A 23,726-nucleotide genomic window follows, 5' to 3' on the forward strand; every position below is an offset into this window, starting at 1 on the left:
ACATGTAGATTCTAATAAATAATATGAAATTATTTGAAACCTGGATTTTAAATGAGTATGAGACAAACATGCTGATGTGCTGAATAATTTTTAAGCAATGTATAAGAGCCCTGAAATAGATTTCTAGCATTTAAAATATTCAGTATTCAAGTAATTTGTAGCTTAACAAAATGGCTAGAAGCACCCAACAGACTTACTCAGAGACACATAAATTAAATACTACTTCGTTACCTTATCAAGCATTTGCAATAGAGAAAAAGAGAAAAAAAAAAGGAATATAATTAAAGTTGCCCTGAGTCTTTTGATCCTGTCAGTTCCCTAAAACCACAGAGGTATTTGTCTGGTTTCTGCTCACCAATGATAGATGGAATATCATAGAATGAAATTTTAAAAATCTGTCCTTGTACCTTATTCTGTTAGATTTCTTTTTTTGGAAAAGAGAATAGCAGCAATAAAATTGCCTTGGTCTAACTCATATGCTGAAATAAAAAAAAGAATGAAACAAGAAAAAAGAAATGGGGTCTTTATTTTTTTCTTGAAAGCCATTTTTTGTTTGAGATAGTTACCTAATTTTCCTTAATTTTTATGCATACTAGTAGATAGAACAGTATCATATTTCATAGTGCCACATGTTTTATGTGTCTTTACTACTTAAACATTCTATAAATATTCTTTTCTTAAACCATCAACCACCATCTTCCCATTATACTGCCACTCCCCAGAAATCCCCAAGAAACTGGCAGAGCTAAAAATTAAGTAAATAAATAAATAAATAAAAAGTGGGTTTAAAATGAACACTTATTCCACTATTGATAGGAAGCAGAACTGAGGGGAGGTCATAGGGGGTTTTATTTTTCAAAAGTTGTTTACAAAGGTTGAAATCTAAAAGTATAGAAAGTGATAGTTATATATCCAAACCTACATATCTGCAATGTTTATACATTTTCTTTGAATATTCATGGCTACTATGTGAAAAGATGGAGCTAGGAAAAAATAGTAATATTGTATTTTTAGGAATTATATCTTGTTACAGAAGACAAGTAGAATCCTTTCTCTAGATCTTTATATTGGAGAAGATATAGAATAGTCCTGCTAGTCACAGGATAATTCATAAATTACTCTATGATTCTAAATTAAATATAAACCTTTTTCCTTCTGATGATTAAGAATCCTTGAATACCAAAGTGCCCTTAATATTTTACTCAGGATAACAGTAATACAAAAGAGAGTTGGCTTTGAAAGTAAATCTGTGTGTGAAGAGATGAGTTTGATTCTTTTCTAATTTAGGATAACATATCAAAGTTAGAGTTTATAGTAATAGAACCTATTGTACATTTCGACAAAAGGAAAATCCATTGATCTTTGTAATCCTCTGAACTTTCTTGTCTGGATTCCACTACCTCCATTTTTGTCAGAAAATTAATCATTCTTCCATTGTATATCCATATTTGAAGTAAACAGCAGGAGCTGTAACTTTGCAAATATTCTCCAGAAAACAAGTGACGGGCTTTCTAATGGGAGTCAGTCAAAACTTGTTTAGCTTAATTAAAAATTATAACATGTACACATGGATAAAAAGAAACCTTCCAATTACATGTAATTTGACAAATCAGTTTGGCAAATCAGTTAAATCTTTGTATCATAAGCAAAACCAGGTCAAAGCTGAGTAATGTTCAATAATTTATCAAATAATCTCCAATTAATCTTTTAGAGACCATCTACTTTAAAGTCAAAATTGCTTATATTTTAACATCCTTATGATTTAAGAGAATATATTGGCTTTCAATAAATGTGCATGTCTAACATTGTATGTTGGTTTATGTAGCATTAATAAAATAATAAAACAGACAGAAATATAAAATAATAATTAGATGAATTAAATTTATGGATATCATTATCCTATATAAAGATACAGATATACATTATATACTTATATTGATATTGGTATATATAAAACAGTAAATGATTAACAACAACCCTGCATAGATAAGAATACCTGATTTGTACCATTTGTCACTTTTCAAACTGTAAATACTCCCATCCTGGGTGCAAATATGAGGTCACTGAATGTGGAGTTGGGAAAACATACTCAAAACTGACCCTCAAGCATGGCTGAGCTGACTTTCCAGTTCCAACAACCCACTTTTTAAAGTAAATTATATATTTACAATGTAGTAGAAATGACATCCTTTTCCACCATATGTGAGAATGCTATATGTTGTAAGAATCTGGAAAATAATATGACATTTTATACAAAGATTAATAGTATATGCATGTATCCTCATTCTGTTGCCTGGGTTAGAGTGCTGTGGCATCAGTCTAGCTCACAGCAACCTCAAACTCCTGGGCTCAAGCAATCTACCTGCCTCAGCCTCCTGAGTAGTTGGGACTACAGGTGCACACCACCACACCTAGCTAATTTTTCTATTTTTAGTATATTTTTAGTAGAGATGGAGTCTTGCTCTTGCTCAGGCTGGTCTGGAACTCCTGAGGTCAAGCAATTCTTCCACCTCTGCCTCCCAGAGTGCTAGGATTACAGGCATGAGTTAGCCACCAAGTCAGGCCTATAATTAACTATTAATTTTTAAACAGTAACATACCAGTACTTAAGTGATTTATGTAATTCTATCATAATCCATTCAAAATATTAGTCTAAGTATTTTTTTTCTTGTTAACTTACTCATCCTCACCAGAAACCTATGTAGTATGTTTTATTAATATCCTCATTTTTCCAGGTTATGAAATTAACATACAAATAATTTCCAAAGTTACACAGCTAGTAAATGGCAGACCTGGGATTTGAACTCAGTCAATATGGAGAGTTCATGAGTTCCAGAGTTCATGCCGTTACTCTGGAGAGTTCCACCGTTCATGCTGTTACTATTATTATACTACATACACTCCATCTCATTAGAGTGATGAGGGTAGCTATCAATTTAATGCCAAAAACAAACAAATAAACAAACAGCAAAGTATAGTCAAATCAACTGCAATGCACCCTTATTTGCACATTCTACAATTATTAAAATTATATAATTCTAAAAACTTTTTAAGGCACTGAAACATTTATAATTTTCTGTATTTAACATTTTATATTTTGCACTATGTGATTTAAATATATGCTAAAAATTGTTAATATAGATAAATTTATATCTTCTTTTAACTTCTCCTTCATCCCATTCCTTCCTTTTGATATTTTCCTTCCTTCATATATATTATTCTGTTTCATAATTTTATCTTTGAAATGCTAAAAACTCATCACTTTCTCAGTGATGAATAGTCTATCAAATTGAATGTAAATTTTTCCAGATGTCTTTATAAATATTTTTAAACTAGACAGCAATTCAGAATGCTTTAACCTGTATTTCTTTTAAAAATTAGGTCATTTAAAATGGCACAATAAAAAAAAAACTGTCTTACAAATACATTTCATAACAATCTGACTTTTCTATATATTGTAGTAGAGATACTGAGTCAGAAAAGGGAAATTGCACCTTTTCTCCACATCTTCACTTAAATAGAAAAAAAAAATGTTTTCAATGTTTTTATGGAGTTCTGAGTGGCCATTCCTAATAAATTTTACATTTTCCCTTATCCACAGTTTGTCTTCTAGTCTTTATCACTTGACACTAAAAAAAGTCCACCAAACCAAAACAAAAACATTGAATTAAAAAAAAATTAAGAAATGTTAATGAAAGTGTATAAATTTGGCTTCAAAAATTAGATCTATATTATTTCTGTCTACATATCTCTATCTGAATATCTCTATCTACATATCTTTATGTCCATATCTACCTATCTATCTATGCATGTTCATACCCCTTTTCAGGTGAAATATGTCTAAGAAAGGCAGAAAAATGGCAACATAATGACACCTTTTTGCATATGAACCTGTTCAGAGCAGCTGATTGACAATATGTTATCTTTCTGTTCCTTTATATCAGTAACATTACAATGCTTAAGAGTCATTAAAGGCACAGGCTGGCTTCAGAGTCTTAACTGTCTTTTTTGTGTTTTTTTTTTCAGTAAAGACTTCATGATTTTAGAGCAGCTTTAGGTTCACAGAAAAATTGCCTCCACACATGCATAGCCTCCTCCATTATTAGTATCCCTCATCAGAGCTGTACATTAGTTACAATGATGAGGCTACATTGGCATATCAAAATTGCCAAAGTTCATAGTTTACATTAGGGATCACTCTTGGTGCTGTCCGCTCTATGGGTTTGGACAAATATATAATGATATATATCCATCTTTATACTATCAAACAGACTATTTTCAGTGCCCTAAAATTTCTCTGTGATCATCTACTCATCCCTCTCCACCTTCCTCCATTACCAGCCCCTGGGAACCACTGATCTTTAAATTGTCTCCATAGTCTCATTTCTTAACTAATTTTTTAACTGCCATTTCAGAACTCAAGTCTGTCACTTACTAGGCGACTTTTCCAATGTTAGTAGTTATCTACGGCTGCCCCAGCTAATTTCTTGCTCATATGCTAGCCCCATTCTTCTTCTTGCTAAAAAAAATATTGTTTTTCAGGGCATCAGTGTGCCCAGTCCCAGGAATTGAAGCATAAATCGTGTAATCCAGAGATGACTCTCTCATTCCCCCTTGGCACAATGACTTCTTCGTTTCTTCCTGCTTTGCTGATTCATGTGACCCAGTTCTGTAAGGAGAAGCTGGGTGGGAGAGAACTGTAGATAGAGTAGAGCCTCAGATAAAAGGAGTGAGAATCAACAAACATAAAATAAATTTTATTTTTGCTACCCTTTTTTGCCTGCTTACACTCAGAATTGCAATGCAGTTGTGATGCTTATGGCTGTGTTATTCAACTAGCTCCCAACAGATAAGACATTGAAAAAATAACCAAATTTCAGGGAAGGGCAAAGAATAAGGATGGAAGGATCCTCAGTCCTTAGTGATTGTGGTACCCAACCCCCAGGTTGTGGACCAGTAACAGTCCATGGCCTGTTATGAACCAGGCCACACAGCAGGAGGTGAATGGCTGGCAAGCAAGTGAAGTTTCACCTGTGTTTACAGTTGTTTCCCATCACTTGCATCACCACCTGAGCTCCACCTCCTGTCAGATCATTAGTGGCATTAGTTTCTTATAGGAGCACAAACCTTACTGTAAACTGTGCATGCAAGGGATCTAGGTTGCACACTCCTTATGAGAATCTAACACCTGATGATCTGAGGTGGAGCTGAGGCAGTGATGCTAGCCTTGGGGAGTGGCTGCAAATACAGATTATCACTAGCAGAGAGGTTTGACTGCACAAAGCCCGTAATAAATCAATTGCTTGTGGACAATTATTATACACATTATTTCTATTATTATTACATTGCAATTTATAATGAAATAATTATATTGTGCCTATTTAAACATCACTTATATCTATGAGTGCAGCTCTCAAACGTATAATGAAATAATTATATATTACAATGTAATCATAATAGAAATAAAGCACACAATAAATGTAATGCACTTGAATAATCCCAAACCATTACCCCCCACAACCAGTCTATGGAAAAATTATTTTTCATGAAACTGGTCCCTAGTGACAAAAAGGTTGGAGACCACTGTTTGGTGATATGTTTGATCCGTCAAGCAAACCTCTGAGCCACATAATTACAGTATTTTTCTTAAATTAATAATAATAACAATAATAAATGTCCACATTGTATAAGTAACTGTCTTTCACATTTTCTATCATTGTTGTTTACATATATTACAATAAACTTCACCTATGGGCATAATAGCTGATAACTAGTAAGTAACTACTCAATAAATGATAGTCATGAGCAAAAATATTACCAATCAGGCAATGGTTCTCAGATCTTTAGAGTACTTTAGAATCCTCTGACTAACTAAAAATACAGATATTGCACTTCCATCCCCTGAGATTTTTATTCAGAACTCCTGAGTTAGGGATTAGAAATCTATATTTTTAATATGCCCCCAAGGTGATGTTGCTGCAGTTGTTTGGTGGATCATATTTTGAGAAATACTTCAGTATAGGCTATAAACAAATTATTGGAATGTGGGTAATACACATGAGTGATTTAATGGTTGAAGAATACAGTGAATGGAAACAATATCAATCCATTTCATTCCCCGTCTAGAAGAATATAGTATATAAGTACCACAGAGGGCAGGGGTATCCTTTTAGGGACTGAATCACACTGAGCACTGTAAGAACATTTAATACATTCTGGAAGAGTTTTTTACTTCATAAGTTCATAGGATAAATTTAAGAGAAATTGAATACTCACATTAGCTTGGATGATGACAAAGTAGCGAGTTTTATCTTCATAGTTGAGCCTCTTCCTTAACACCACATTTCCAGTCAACATTAGGGGGATTTCAAAGGTGTCATTGGATGTCTGCAAATATTAAAGATACCGGTTTCAGGTCATTTGAATATAAGATGAATTAGATAGCAAGATACTGTAGTTTAGTCCTCTTGAAAGTTACAGATGGCATGCTTATCATCTGAAAATAGAATGAATATTAGCTTCATATTTAATATTCTTATCAGTTCTCAAAATATTTCATTTTGAATGATGTGTTTTCCCAGAGTCCTTTGATAATGATAACCAGGAAACTTGTTTCCTGTCATAGTTTTTCATATATTATTAGGGTTATTCATTGACAGCCTTGGAACAGTTCTAAATCAAAATATAGGTGTCTGAAAATCTTCTCTATTACCATATTACCTTTTCACTATTTGTTTTAACACCAAAGAGTCCTAATATTACAATTTGTGATTTCTACATATTACTTTTCAACATTAGTGCCCATTCTGGATTTCAATTATTTTCAGGCATTAAATACAAATACAGTCATGAGCCACTTAAGAACAGGGATATAAACTGAGAAATGTATTGTTAGGCAATTTTATTTGTTGTGCAAACATCACAAAGTATACTTACAGAAACCAAGATGGTATAGCCTAGTACACAGCTAGGCTACACGGTATAGTCTACCATTTCTATGCTACATATGTATACAACACATTACTGTGCTGAATACTGTAGGTAATTATAACACAATATTAAGTATTTGTGTATCTAAACATAAAAAAGAAACAGTAAAAATATGGTATTATTATCTTGTGAGGCCACCATCATACTTTTGGTCCATAGTTGACTGAAACATTATGTGGCACTTGACTATGAACTTGATGTAGTGTGCTATTGTAAATATATATATATATATATATGTATATATATATATATATACACACACATATATATAGTTATAGGTTAATATTTTTCAGGCTCCATAACTGCATAACTGCTGTTCATCAGTTTACATCCCTACTCTGTTAGGAATGGAGTTTTTTCCTGGTAGTACTCAGGTCATAAGTGCAATCTCTAAAGTGCCTTCCAGCACTACTTGCTCTTATATAAGCAGCACTTAGTATAAATGTATTCACACTTTAAGAGAGTATAATTATAAGATCAGTCTCTTATTCCTAAAAAGATCTTACATCAATCTTGTATTTTTAATGCCATTTTAAAGACTGATAAAATAGTTTCTCAATAACTGCAACAAATCAGCTTTACTTTTAGCACTGAAATTGCTTTTTGTTTGGTCGTTTTTTTGTGTGCAGTTGTGCTTGTATTTGCACCCATGCTTGTGGGCATTGGATGAAATACTTAGCTTAGATCTACATTAGATTGCTGAGAAAGGAGGAGGAGGAGAAAGAGGAAGAGGAGGAGAAGAAAGAGAAGGACGGGGAGGAGCAGCAGGAGGAGGAAGGGAGAAAAGGAAAGAAGATAAAAGAAGAGTGTGCGTATGTGTGTGTGTGTATTCACGTTCTCAACTCAGGGTAAGTGTATTCCTAAGAGTCACATAGGAAGTAAACTCAGTAAAAAAACAGCTGATGCAAATCTCCTATCTCAAACCCCTCTTGGATGCACACAAACACACACACATACACAGACACGCTGTATACTGTATACAATTGACATATATTTTTAAATGATTCAAGTAATTGGCTTTGTAAACCTTTCTTACATGCAGTCATTCAAAAGTAACAATTTTATATATAAATACAGATGATGTATTATGAAGGATATTTACAATTAAAAACAGACATTTGACACTTTCCTACATTTTAGCCTATTTAAACATTGCTCATATCTGTGAGTGCAGCTCTCAATTATGGGAAGGAAGTGTATGAATGATTTAATCTAAATATCTAAGTTCATTATGGATAAAACCTCAGTAAAAAATTGCCACTTACACTGTTAAACATATCTTAATGTGCTGTTATAGGGTCATTACATTTTAGTGACTGAATAACTATGGAACACATTTCACCTTCTAGCATAAATATGGAAGATACTGTAGGTTGCTTTATCCTAAGGCCATCTCATCGCTGGACTCAGAAGTGCAAATTAGTTCAAATATCTAGTGGCTTTGTGCTTCAGAGGAGAATCTGCCTCCAAGTGGGTTCAGTCTTGAATAGTTTAACCCAACCATGATAATTCCAATCTCTTTTCCAAGAATTATTTTTGAAATGTACATGTGATCCAATTCTGGGTAAAAATGCAATAATTTCTCTTAATTGTAAAGAAAAACAGGTGTTATAGATGCTGTTGTCAGAATATAAAGCTTGAAATTTCAGCAGCCATTTTGAGATCATTAATGGAATTAATTTACAAAAAATAACATTCTAGGAATAGTAGAGCATAAAATGAAAAGAACCTGGATCTACATTGTCCATGAGAAGCTGAACAAATCCTGATATTACACCATCTCTGAAAAACCTATCTCTATACTATGAGAGATAACAAATGACCGTTTTCGTTAAGTCATCTTTAATTGAGGTAGGTTTTTTTGGTTGTTGTTATTACTGTGTATTTTCTGCAGGTGAAAGCACTGTGATACATGATTATCTCTTATCTCTGTTTCTTTACACTGCAAGCCCTTCTGTTCTCCATACAAGCCGCCATGGCTCTTCACACCTGACATTTGCTCTTATTTTCTCCTGCTTAAATATCCCATCACTCATTCCTCTGTGTAGTAAATTTTGCAAATCCTACTCAGTGAAGCCTTCTTTGTTAGCCTATGTAGACTTAAGTCTTTGATGTGATGCTATATTATTTTTTTCCAAATAACAAATTATTTGTGTATTTTCTGTTTCACTTCACAGATTTCCCTAAGGGTTTCAGTCTATGATGTAGAAACACTTATCCTTATATCTCTAGCAAAATAGCTCAATGTTTGCAATACTTTTTCTTGTTGACAGTTTTCATTGAACATTTGCAGAATTATTACGAACAATAGAATTATAACCCAGTGACTTTATTGCTCTTTAGAACACTTTCAATTGAACTTAATTCTTATTAGTTAAATTTATCTTTTATAAATACCTTATATTTTTCACTTTATTAGGTATTTCATAAATACTTGTATTCCAAGAAACATAAGGACATTATATGCTTTATGATCAATACTACTTCTGAAATGTGGCCTAGGGAAAGGTCCTATATTAAAATTAACTAATTTATGAATTTAACAAGTATTTCTTGAGTATCCCTTCTGTCTCTAAAACATAAAACAATAATCAAGAGAAGAATTAGAAGCAAAGTGTGGATGTATCATTAGGATATACTTTTTATCTATTAAAAAGATTAGATTATGTTAACTCTGAGTAATTGCCCTAATCTAATAGCATTTTTTAAATAGTTAAATTTAGTAAGAAAATAGCAGGGTTTTTTAAAAATTATTATATGATAAAGCCATGAGGGAATGGAACAATGATTCTCAAAGTTTAGAAGGCATAAGGATCACTGATATGTATAATTTAGATTGCAGATTCCTAGCATCTATGTCCCCAAATTCCAGAAATTCTCAGTAACATTTGTAACACACCAACCAGTTGATTCTGATGCAGATGATTTAGGTTTCGGTTTGAGAAAGAGTGGACTAAGAGATTAGTCTAGGCATGACTGCACTATCTCTTTCCCTACTATGTATTTTACTTCCCTCTGACTCCTAGAGGTTTGGTCCACCAACAAAGCAGAAGAGTGTGGGGACAGGACAAGGACCATTTCCTTAAGCAACTTTACATTTCTGAAGTGAGGTCATTGCCCCCTTTCTGATATTTTTGGACACTTCTCTTTAAAACACAAACTGGCACTAGTTTTTTGGGTGATGAAAATTTAAGTGCTAACCTCTACCTCCACTGTATTAATGAGGGAAATCCAATTATGGCTAAATCTTTTAATATAGGTCCCTAATATCTGGCCTCTATCAAGAAAGATCCACTCACAACTTACTGGCAGTTCAGTGACTTAACAAATGTCAGATAAAGGGCAGTCCTCTTTTTAGTAAAATGAAGATATAGGGCAGTTAAAGCAATTTTATCACTATTGGGAGGACGAGAAATAGGGTAAGAGGCAGGAGCGATGCCCACCCCACACACATACACATTAACATAAGAAGGGAGAGAGCATGAATGTTGACACTCTAGCAACTCTGTGTTTCCCAAGGTGACTCCATCTCCTTGCAATCCTTTTTACTAATATCAGTGAAGGTAGAATAGTACCAGTTTGGATAAAATGACAACACTCTGCAAGGAGGTTTTGGGCTCTTCAATAGAATTGTTCTGAAAATGGAATATGGGGTGGGTAATTAGCACTATTTTTAATCATCTGGCCGTTTATCATATTTTAGGAGAAAGGAAAGATCTGTACAGCTTTTCATATCTGTTATATTTATGAACATTGTTTGTGATATTCTCCAGCTGTAAGGGCTACAAATCTGGCTCAAGAGATTTTTTTTAAGAAAACACACACACACACACACACACACACACACACACACACACACACACACATTTATACTTCCTGTTGTCCTAAGGATAGAGGCTCAGCCCAAATGTGCCTCACTGGGCCTGTCAGTGGGAAGTGGCAGGGATTTAGGTAACGAGGCTTCTTTCTCTGTCTCTAAGAGACTAAAAATTCTCTTATCATTGTTTTGTGATATCATTTTAAAATCTCCCCTCATCTCTCTCTCTCTTTTACTGTCCCTGTCTCATCTGGATACCCCCATTTGCTCACTTTGAACAAGACTGTGAGTTTTTCTCGTAGTTCCAATAAGCAAAATCAACTTTGTCCTAATCAGTCTCTAGTCAGCCTTAAGCTTGTTTCTGACTAAGCCAGGCTACCAGGCCATCAGCTGCTGATCAATCCATGTCTTGGTTATCAATGGTTGGGTGTCTCCTCTAACTAATGACCTGAAATGAAAAGTGGAGGACTAAGCAAGATCATGTGGTCCTTCTCCACTTTTTAGGGATTGGGATTTGAGCAGGCATCATTGAATTTGTTCCTAATAGTAAGTACCAACACTCTGATGATATTTTCCATTTTGTAAAGTTTTTCCCTCCTCCACCACAAAATAAAAACACATATATGCATATTTAAGGATACATTAAAGATAGATTACAATACAGTTCATTTTACCTTGTTCTAACTAATTGCCCAGGAAATTGTATTTGGAAGTGCTTAGTTAGCTTCAGCAGCATATATGTTTTAAAGTTAAAAGGTCACATAGACTTGGAAAGAAAAGATCAAGACTGAGGTACAAAGTTTAAACAAAGAACTTTATACAATTATTTAATTAAACATGAATGTTCACTGTAAAATGAGAATATTGTGAATTTATGTAGGTATAAGACTTTCATCATATAATGTACCCTGCAAAGCATTATTAAAATGTAATATAATTTTCTTAGTGACCTACCTAGGAATAAACAATCACTGTTTTTGCTTAGCTTGAAGTATTTTAATAACATCTGAAATTTGGACTTATGTATAGAACTACTTCGGGATGGTGATTTGTTAAAAACCTTTTCCCTTTGAACTGTGTTTTTTAACTTCCTGACTCAGGAAATTCAAATGCATTACATGCTTACACATTACAAAAGAAATTATGGCTCATACTTTCTCAATTTTCTAGAGTCTATAGGGTGTCAAACATATTACAAGAAAAGGACAATTTACTCAGGAGGTGTTGATAAAAGATGTTACCACCCACTGGAACACTACTGTAATACTTCCAAGAAAGAAGCTGCCTATGCACATTGCTTAAATGTCCTCATTGCTTTTCTGAGTGGCAACAGTAGTTAATAAAAATGTTGTGGCGCTATTTCCTCAGTCCTCTATAGACTGCCACAAGGAATATGTCATCAGTTTCCTTCTTATCACTTTTAGGTTGAAATACTTAAAATGCTGAATAAACATCCCTCCAGTCTAACATTAAAAAAAAAAGATTAAGATAAGAAAAGTGATATGATAATCTATTGTGTGGATAGTGTTATCAATCTTGCTAACAATTGTATTTAAAATATCAGGATGATACTTACTATATTTGCATTTTTCCATATAAGATGAACTCTCAAAAATGAAAGTTTTGCAGAGCAAGGGATGACAAATTCTGACCCATTTCAAAGAGTTTGTATACATTTTTTTTCCTAAACAATCTATTTAGTTCAATGTATTATGAACAGCTCTACTTTGCATTACCAAGAAGGCATAAAACAAAATAGTATTTTATAATAATTGTGATGAGCATACTACAAATTTCATAAAAACTAAACTCCTCCCATTAAAGGCCTGAAAATACACATCATCCAGTAGATACTCTCTATTACTAAGTTCCAACAGATGATTCAACTGGTCCTTAATGAACAAAAGGTAATTCAATGACAAAATGGACCTATTGTTCAGATGAAACAAGAATGCCTCTTCTTGCTTTGAATACAGAGTGGGACCTTGCAAAGATTCCTTGCTTAGCTAAACTTTAGTCATGCTTCTGAATCTTCTCCTAGGACCATATATGTACTTCCTTGTAAAATCCAACTTTAGCAAAGAATCCTGCTACATCAGTTTATCAAGAAACATCTTCCTTACCCGAATATCTGATCCCCCTTGATATCTGATCCAGTTCCTCATCCTTCACCATCCTACAGGAGATGTCTGATCACCCTGGCCTGTCTTCTGCAACAATTGTGTTAGGTTGGTTTAGCCAGAATCCCCTTTTTCCTAATGTTTTCTTTCCCTTAGTAATTTTCCATCCACTGATCCCCACACTGATATTGGCTATAAATTCTCACTTTCCCAGGCTGTGTGCAGAGTTGAGCCCATCTCTGTCCCCAGTCGCAGGTCTCCATAGTGGTGGTCCCTGTACCTATCTTGATGGTCCTGAATAAGGTATTTCTTACCATACTTTAAGAAGAGTCTTTGAATGACTTTTTTTCTTTAACAAATGTCTGGAAGACTTGCATAATGTGGTATTTATTACACTTTTTTTTCTAAATATATCAGCCAAGAAAGCATAGGTTATCCTACAGGAACAAATACCTAAACATTTATTCCTTCCTTACTGTACATATTTACACATCTATATATTTACTCATCAATAAGTGGGCTCTGTTTATTGTTGTCATTTGGGCATTCACGCTAATGAATGTTTCATTCAGCTCAGTGTCTTTTTCTCCAATCACAACAACAATGGGAGGGGATATGATGACTTATACATTGGTTCTTTGAGTTCACATTTTATTAGTCAAAGCCAGTTAATTTCCTCCTAGCAAGAATGGTACACTGCCAGTATGCTCCAAAGATGAAGAGGAAGAACAGAAATTTTTGGCAAACAGCACAAATGCTTTTGTTTTAATTTGGGTCAATGAGTTCAATAGCTCTTTATCTCTAAACTCACTTCTTTATTTTAGAAGATCATTTTAATTGCAATTTAAAAAAAATGGTAAAAGGAATGAAAAGCTCAATTCTAACTATTCTGATTTTATTCATAGATTAAATAAAGGAGCTTTGTAATGGTGAAGAGTTTGCAACATTTGGTTATAATTGAAATTTTATGACTTTGAATAGTAAAAATGCAGCATATGTCTTTACTGCACATTTCCTAGGAAATTGTTTATCTGTATCTTGAGGAAAACATAAGTAGGGCGAGAAAGATGTTAATAAAGCAAATGTTCATCTTCAATTTACCCTATTTAAAGATTAGAATAGACCCTTATCCCTACTATTTTGTGTAGTTTATAAAAAAAAAAACTCGAAAAAACTTTTACAAAGTAGGTCCTTTTAAATGACATTCAAAAATGACAGTAATAACACTGCACATTATAATATGTGTAGCAGACAGATTCATTCCTGCTTCCAGATAAGTAACTCATACCTTTGTGTAATCTCTTAAGTGTGTCCAGAATTTCTGACTTGCTTCTAACTAATAGAACATGGGATAGGTTTATGCTGTCACTCCTGTGATTAGATTATGTCATATAAGACTGTCTTGCAGACAGACTAGCTTTAGACACTCTCCTTGCAGGTATAATGAAGTAAGCAGCTATGTTAACAAAGCCACATGGCAAGGAACTAAGCATAGCCTCTAAGAGTTGAAAGTAGCCTCTAGCCCAGAGATTGCAAGAAGCCAAGGCCCTGTTTCCTAGAACCATAAGGAAATTAATTCTGACAGCAATCTAAGTTTACTTGAAGTACATTCTTCTCTAGTCAAGCATCCATATAAGAACTAATCTGATTAACCCCTTGATTGCAACCTTGTGAGAGAGCCTATGTAGAAGCCCCAGCTAAGCTGTGTATGGGCTATTAACCCATAGACACCGAGAAAAGTTTCTGACAATTTGTTAGATAGCACTAGATAACCAATATTTTATATTTTACTTTCTCTTATATTCTAGAAATGCATTGGCATGAGGGTACCTTCACATATGTTCCTGTATGGAACAGCATTATTTTCTGGTTTTATAGAAAGATATTGATAGATATCTCAGTTCCCAATACTTTCTCCAGTTCTGTCTTTCTTATAGAGAAAACAGCCTGAGTATATCTGAAATGTCAGTATTTCTGGATATAGGTGCCAGACTAGTTGACAGTGTATCACTGAAGATCCACAGTCATGGATCTAATGAATGTGTGTGCCTTTGTTGTTGTTGCTAAAATTCTGAAATGCTTCTATCATTGTTGCTGTTGCCCAATGTTTAGGAAAACAAGCATGATTCAGAACCAAAAATGAGTAAGAATGCTAGTCATCTAAAGATATATTGAAGAAAGGAACTCATTGAGAATTAATTATTCTACTTCTATATTACCAGTTAACTCCTACTTGACCCAATCCTTTCACAAAAAGCACCTATAAACTCTGGACAAAATAGCAAAAACAAACAAAAAATATATGACATCCTTGAAGATAAAACCAAAGCAGACATATTCTTAAGGAACTGGACACTCAAATGAGGCAAACAACACGAGTGATTTTCCTGTTTTATAGCAGTTAACCTAAAACTCTGATAGGAAGTCTGAAATCTTTCTGGCCTGAAGAGTCAGGTAGTAGATTTTGGGACTACCAAAACTGATGGAAAGTGAGGGAGAAATACTGAAAAGAGAAAGCTAGAAAGAGGAAGAACAAAATTCTACTTTTAAACGATGTCTAAATTTTTAGTTGATCTCTAAACTTCATTTGTGTGGGGCAGACTATAGGCAGAATAACTAAGAAAGAAATGTATACTGAACACTGATTTGAGCAGCATTCAAGAGAAACAGTTTTCACTTTGAATTTTACCAAGTTATCTGATAAAATTAAAAACAAACAAAAAAATATTCTTTAGAGGAATATAATAAAAGCAAGAGTCTCTCCATAACATAACACGATATCCAATAGAGCAGGCATCCTCAAACTACTGTCCACGGGGCTGCCCAGAACATTTATCCGGCCCTTCAAGTATTTTTGCCACCGTTGCCTGTCCTGCTTAGCAGCCAACTCATCCTGGGCCCGCAGTGCACACTCTCCAATGGTCTGAGGGACAGTGAACTGGCCCCCTGTTTAAAAAGTTTGAGGACTCCTGCAATAGAGAGTCTATCAATGTGATACACCTGGAAATGTGATCTCTTTAGAAGAGGCGAGGCAATCCAGGAAGACCAGTGTTAGAACCAGGAGACAAAAATATTGAAACAGCTATTATAACTATATCTGTGCTCAGAGATGTAAAAATAAATATTCTCACTGTAAGTGAAATAATGGGAAATATCAGCAAAAATACAAAATATAAAAATACAGAAAGCTTAAACCTGAAGAATATCTGAAATAAAAAAAAGACACTAAAACATCACTGGATAGGTTTAAAAACAGACAAAATGGAGATTGGCAGAGAATGTAGTAACTTTGAATATAGATCAATAGAAAACATGCAGTTTGCAGACATGTGATAAAAATATATTGAAAATAATTGAACACAGCCCCATAAACCAGTGGAACAGCATCAAAATGCCTGGCACACCTGTAATTGGAGTCTTGGAAGGAGCAGAGTCAGATGAGAAGAGTCAGAGAAATGGACATGAAAATATTGAACAAATGATGATTGATAAATTTTTAATTTATGAAAAAATAAATATTCAAAAATAAATATTCAAAATATTTAAAAATAAATATTCAAAAATTCCATAATCTCAGCAACCCCCCAAGAAAGTTAATATTAAGAAAACTATAGCTTTCCATAACAACATGCTACAGTCAAGTTGCTAAGCACCCAAGATTAAAAGAAAACTTTGAGAGCATCCAGAGAAAAATGACCCATTACATTCAAAAAACATTATTTATGTTTCTACTTTCATTCATCAGAAATCAACAAAGGCTGGTGTTTAAAGTGATAAAAATTTTTAATTAAAAATGTTTTGCATTTCTCTAAGGCAGGTGTTACATCTACAAATGTCTAAAAGGATGAATCAGATAATGAAAATAAGCAAAAAAAGTAAATAAGCAAAGCTAGTAAAGCTTGAGTGTGAAGAGTGGTAGAGTTCAACTCTAGCTGATTATTCTCTTACTGGAGATCAGGACCAGTGTTGTTATATTTCTGTTTATCAAGAGAGGACAGAAAGCTAAATTTGAATGTAAATTTTCATGAGTTTTAGATATTAGATTTAAAATTGTTTAAAATAAGTTGCGACCAAACAAAATGTCTGTGAATTGAGTGAAACTCCTGATCATTAATATGTGACTTCAAGTAATGAGTAATAAAGAATCAGGTGGAAGAAAAGCAAACACACAAATTGAGAATTTTAAATAGATCAGATAATCTACATTTTCAATCATCAATCGTACAATATGAGACTAATTTGAAAGAAATTATAACTGTGGTTGCAAAACCAAGAAGTGGCCACATTTTCAGGTTAAATAATGTTTGTTATACATACACAATTTTGTTTTGACCTTAAAAGATAAGCAGGAGAATATAATGGTGCTATTAATATAAACAGAATTACTAGAGATTTAATAGAAGCAGACTAAAAAAATCATCAGGCATTTCTCTCACATATTTTATAAGAATAGAAACTGGTATTGAGGTTTACACTAAGTTTATATGATGGCTAAAGGTGGATTATCTACCTAAGGGTATGACTTGATTAATGCTTTCCCCTCCAATATACCCTAAGTTAAGTGCTGGCATGATATCTTGCTCTTTTGGTCACTGAATTAGGATTGTAACCAGAGAACTTTTTATTTATTCCACAGTGGAGGTTAGCTAGCCAAAATATATTTTTCTTCTTTTCCTTTTATATTTTTATGTTTTTTTTATAATTTTGAAATTACATGTGGCTGATTGGCTAACCATTCTGTAGGTAGTGAAAGGTACATGTTATATTTGATGGCAAGCCTACAACTATTCAGAAGAAATTACTGCACAGCTTAACAAGGAATTTAAGTCTCATGAAACTTCTAAAAGATAGCTTTAAGTAATATACATTTGGTCTCAAACTATATCTAAACTATGGACAGTTTTCTTTTGTATGCATGCAATAAATATTTCCCTAAAATGCATGGACTGACTGTTCCATACTTGCTGGGAGGTTTTATTTTTACAGCTTGAGGAGTAAAGATTAGAAAATGACCTTCGTAAAATGTAAGCTAGAAATACAACACACTCATACAATTAATTAAAAAAATAGCAAACAAAATAATGGTTTAGAAATAGAATGTGAAGTCATATGCTTATACTTTTAAGCAAAAATGTTTCTCTTGCCCTTTTCTCCTCTGCTTTTACTTTGATCCTTTCCACTTCATTTCTTGTATAACTCTTAATACTTCCTGTCCTTCTCTGTCACATTCTTATCATGTCCTTATCTCTTGGTTTCATTGTCTGCCACAGAACATGTCCAGTGAGATATCTTCTTTCGGGGGAAAAACAAACACCCCCCAAATCTCCAAAACCTTCCCTTGACCCTGATACCCTCATGGAATTTTTATTTTAAATGTTCATTCTTATTCTCTAAAGTTTTTGGAAATTTTCACACAGTACTACAACAATTTCATAAGAACACAATAGAGGAAGAGTGGGGTACATGCTACTCTGAAATTGGACTCTATTACCTTAGAAACGGCTGTGTTATATCAGGCACATCACTTAACCTATGAGTCTGTTTTTTCTTCTGTGCAATAGAGATACAACTACTACTAACTGATTTGTCAGAATAAAATGAGAAAACACGTTCATGAGCACTTAATCCTTACAACAGGTTTGTGAAGATCTTGTGAGTTCTGTCTCTGCAAGTGCAACAGTTTTTGAAGTTTTTTGTTTATTTGCTTTTTTTGTTTATTTGTTTAAAGCGTACATAAGAAATATGAAGGTAAAAAATAAAGGCAAAATGTTAACTTCACTGCTATACTTCTACTATTAAACATAAAATAGAAGCATTAATTTAGAAAGCTCACTTAAGAAGTGGCTTTAAAACTGCTTTGGGGAGCCCCTGGGATTCTCAGAAGCTGCCTCAAGAAAACAAAAAAAAAGGGAGGATTGCGAGAAGGACTTCCAGCTTTAGCTTCAATTAAATAATTCTGATTTTGTCTTTTTTTTTTTTTTTTGTATATGTCACTGGAGCAAATGATTTCATGGCCTAAGAAACAATGTAGAACCCCCCTACTCTAATGCAGAAAAAAATGGCCTATAGTTAGAGGCTTTGTCTTCTTCTTTATCTTTGGTTTCATTGCTGAGATGGCTGGGATTTTAAAGGCTTGCAACACCAGAAATACATTTGGTGTATGTATGTCTGTGCAGTGTGATGGTAGCATTTGGTATTAATTGCCAAGTTCCAAAAAGCATAAGCAATCACATTGGTTATATCATCTTCAATGATTTGTTTAGAATGCTTAGAATGATTAGGAGTCCACAAACATAATGAAAATTTAGTAAAGACTGCATTTTGCAATTATGAATACATTTTAAACTTTTGCCTAGAAATACCACCAAAAATGCTTCTTTAAAATTATAGTATAAATATTCAAAAAATAATTCAAATTTGAGATAATTTTTAATAATGGTATTATTACTATCATGGTTCCAGGAGCTAATAGAAAAACACAATAAATATCAGCTGAAATAAATATTAATTTTATTCCTCATAGTGAAATTACATTGCAAAAGGTGTTTACATACCGGATCATCTGGATTGTATTGAATAACATATTCTATCTGTCCATTTGGGCCATCATCTATGTCTGTAGCTCCATTGTCTCCTGAAAATCCTGTAAATATTGTGGTGCCAACTGGAGTGAGCTGAAAGAAAAATAAAAGAAAAACTGTCAATTCTCATTTTGTCAGCTGCAAACCAGAAGTGTTCCAGCACAAAAAACAGCTCTTTATTACACAAAGAAAAAGAGAAGTCAGCAGCCTACAACCTTAAACTGAAGCATTGTAAAAGAACAGTTATGTACTTCACATAGGGGTTCTTATAATGTCTGCATTTTTCAGCTTCATAATCTTTGCTATGGGTATAAATAGAAGTCACTGATTCAATGTGAAGCATGTCTGGGACAATTTATAACCATTAGCATATTAGCACATGTGGAGAAAATGTGCTCGTTGTTTTGTCTTTAAAAAGCTTGATGCATTTTTATCTATAAGCTAGAATTTAAATTGTATGAAAAAGTTAATTTCTTTATTTTAAAATTAGAAATTATTTCAGAAAGCAATAAAATCCAGGTTGGTAATTAATTATATGTAAGTGGCAAGTTTGAAGAAGAGAAGTTTGGGATAATGAATGCCCCATTTATCAGAGGAGAAAGCTGGGAGTTTCTTCAGTGCTTGTTGAGTAGAAATCCATCAGGTGACAAGAGTTGGAGACATGGTCACATCTTTTCATTTTTTATTAAAACAACAACAGAACTTAATGTTTGTGGCATATAAAACCATTATTTGGCATTTGGCCTAAATAGCTATCCTTCATTCTTCCTGATCTTCACCAGACAATCACTGTTATTTTCTCTCACCTGTAGGTTGTAGGTCTCTGCAAAATATACTCCTATATCCAGAGCCATTTTTTCCAATCCTCCCTTTTGAGTCCACAGGCATGAGCTAAAACCCTACGGATTCATTATGTTTCAACTTAATTAGGTATCGCCTTCTCCTATGCCATCCCTGACACAGCAATACTTACTCTAAGTCAGAATATGGTTTCTTATTCTTGTGCTTGCATTTCACACTTTATTTCTGTAATCATTTCATTATCACAATAACTAAATGCATTTTTAGCAATAAATGGAAGCTTTGTGCCTCTACATAGCAGAAACTTTTAAATTTGGCTCTGAGGTTTGTTAATTTTTGAATGGGATATCCTAAAGAGATAGTTTAAGAGGAAAAATATGTTGCCTCATTTACTTCAATTATCAGGGACTGCAAACTCAAATGTTTACAGGGATCTATCAGGTAATGTAAATGAGAGAAGCAAGCCTGATGGGATGGTGACAAATTGGAAATGACATGGCATCTCTCAATTGGTAGCTGCCAATCAAGCCTAGTAAATTCTTTCCATAGTGGAATATGAAGTTAATGCTAATAGGTCTTCTAATATTCTAATTATATAAGAAATCTTATGATTCTAAGGTTGGCTACAGATTTTAAAAAATTAAACTATAAATGGGTCAAACAAAATAGAACCATTGGCCCAACAACCACACCAGCTCTCACTTTCTGGTTTAGTAAAATAATATAATTCTGATTTAAAAAATAAGCCATAAATACAAAGATGTTGGGTATTTATAAAGCCAACACTCCTGAGAGGAGGCTTTAAAGGCAAATTTAGAGAACTGAGAAGAGTGAAAAGAGACGTTTAGGTAGTACATAAAAGAACACTGAGACACTACTGGCTTAGGTAGGTTTAGAGGAAATGTTAGTTAACTAAATGGCTTGTTAGCGGACAGTTTTATAATTTTTTATGCAATTTTTATTCCCCCAATCACTTTCTCTTATAAAAATTCATCTATTATTATGTAGCTATGCTTTGATATTTTGATTTCTATTTTATGTATTTTAATTAATAAATAAAATTTGTATATATTTATTGTGTATAACATATTGTTTCAAAATATGTATACATTATGAAATGGCAAAATCTAGCTAATTAACATGTCCAGTACCTTGCATATTTATCTTTTTTTGTGGTGAGAACACTTAAAATCAACTCTTTTATCAATTTTCAAAAATACATTATTAGCTATAATTGCTTTGTTGTGCAATAGATGCTTTGAACTTATTTCTTCTATTCAACTGAAATTTTGCATCCTTTGACAAAAATTTCCCCAGCCCCTACTTTCCCCCTCTAACCCCTAGTAACCACCATTCTACTCTCTGTTTCTATGATGTGAATATTTTTAGATTCCACATAAAAGTGAGATCACATGGTATTTGTCTTTCTGTGCCTGGTTTATGTTACTTAACATAATGTCCTCCAGGTTCATACATGATTTTTAAATCATGAAATTTTAAAATTGTATGACATTAATTTGTTTCCAGATACAAAATAAAACAAACTTAAAGCTTTTAATCAAAGAGTTTGTTGCCAAGTAAAATAACTGTCATGGAGTTGGACTAAAATACTAAAACAAGGAAAACAAACAAAAAAATGAAACCAACCACACACACACACACACAAAACCTTGAAAACACTGGAAATTTTGAATAAAATGTGTTTCTGTGTCCTTCAATTTACTTACTATTTCCTGAGGAAGCCTATATTATTGGGCCAGATTCATTTTAGAACAGAATCCTGAAGTCCTATAGCTGTGGACAATAAAATAAATATTGTGGGGAAGGAAGAGAAGACCCAGGAAGAACTTTAATTTTCCTAGTCTCATTAAAGTTTAAATTTCTGGAAATACATATTTATATGTCAGAAGTGTGTTGGAATGGATGGATTGAATGATTTTACTCATTACAATGTAATATTTGCAAATTCAAAGACATATTTATAAATTTAAACACCAAAACTATGAACAATATTTATATTTTTATCTAGCTTTCCAAATTTTTTTGAAACTCATTAATAAACAACATACAATTACTATGGTACTTTAATAAATTACCATCGACTAATGTTACTTTCATCACTGACAGGCTTTTTCCCATTTAGATATCATCTTTATAAATAAGTATAATTTCTAATATCTAGTCTTCTAAAATAAAGTCTACATTGTATTTCTTTGATTGCCTTTAAAAAATATACTTGATGAAAAGTCCACCAAAGATTGATATTAGACTACAGGAAAAAGAACAGGCTATTCATTTGTTTATGGTTGCAACTTAAGGGTTGATCTAAGAAGTAATTCAATTTCAGTTGCTGTCATTTCAGAATTTGAGTTCATTGGGGGGGGGGCACACATGATTTCCCCTAATAGAATTTATGTGGCTATATATATTTTTACTATATCTGTAAGTTGCAAGTAGAAATATGATGCTACAATAAATTCTATAAATTGATATTTTTGAATGCAAAATAAAAGAGAAACAGTTGTATTAGCTGTGGGGATAGCAGGAAAAAAACCTTATTTCTACAATGATATTGTATAGAGTTTATGAATGATCTCTAAATAGAATTTTAAGCTCTTTTATCAAAGCTTATTTTAGGTCCTTTGAAAATTAAATGAAATGGATTAGGTTCACAGTCGATTTCAGCATCTTATTTAATTCATGGTATTGTCTTTGTTTACAATTTCAGTGAAAACTAAAGATTTCCCTCCAATTTTGAGGGTGTGGCATTTACTTGTTGACAGTGAAGGATGGGTAGACTCAGGCAGCGTGCCAAGTTATTTATTACCTTAGCATTTGCGTAGCTAGTGAATTTTTCTCTCTTCCATAGTTGTGCATTGAGACCAAATGCACACATTATTCTTAGCACACACACATTGTTGTGTTCATTTCTACTACTATGATATATAATACCCACTCACAGACATACCCATGTAAAACACAATACATAAGTAAATAAGTAATTTGTCTACACACATCTATTCATGATCTACTGCTCAAATAGTAGACCTGTTCAGACATAGGATAGAGTTTGAAGCTAACGTAAGAGAACTTGCTGAGTAAAAAGAAGATAAGGCATATAGACAAATATCTGTTGAGACTAAAAAGGCCCCTATGAAGAGGCCTACACCAGATGCAAACAAGCAGATGAAAGTAGGAGTATACAAAAAATAGTATATTTTAGCATCCAATTTAATTCATGTTCTTTATGTATACATCTACCAGAAATATACACATAATTATGGACATGCACATAAATATTATAGAAATATAAATATACCAACACATCACCATTACTATTTCTCATTATTAAAGATGTGGCACACTAGTGTTTTGTGATTTTCGGAATATTATGTGTGGGTTGAAAACCTTCACATA

At 33.2% G+C, this 23,726-nt stretch overlaps 1 protein-coding gene across 3 annotated transcripts in view; it reads right to left on the minus strand.

Annotated features, from left to right (window-relative positions):
- Nucleotides 1-23,726, minus strand: part of PCDH15 (protocadherin related 15) — a 1,489,951-nt gene that overhangs the window by 389,329 nt on the left and 1,076,896 nt on the right. For all 3 annotated transcript variants that reach the window (XM_076010005.1, XM_076010003.1, XM_076010004.1), the window contains 2 exons: nt 19,482-19,601; nt 6,277-6,387 (listed from right to left, as the gene is read on the minus strand). In XM_076010005.1, coding sequence (XP_075866120.1) covers nt 6,277-6,387; nt 19,482-19,601 — 231 coding nt within the window. The remainder of the gene's footprint in view (nt 1-6,276; nt 6,388-19,481; nt 19,602-23,726) is intronic.

This window comes from Microcebus murinus, chromosome 14, assembly GCF_040939455.1.
Source record: "Microcebus murinus isolate Inina chromosome 14, M.murinus_Inina_mat1.0, whole genome shotgun sequence".
NCBI classification, from domain to species: Eukaryota; Metazoa; Chordata; class Mammalia; order Primates; family Cheirogaleidae; genus Microcebus; species Microcebus murinus.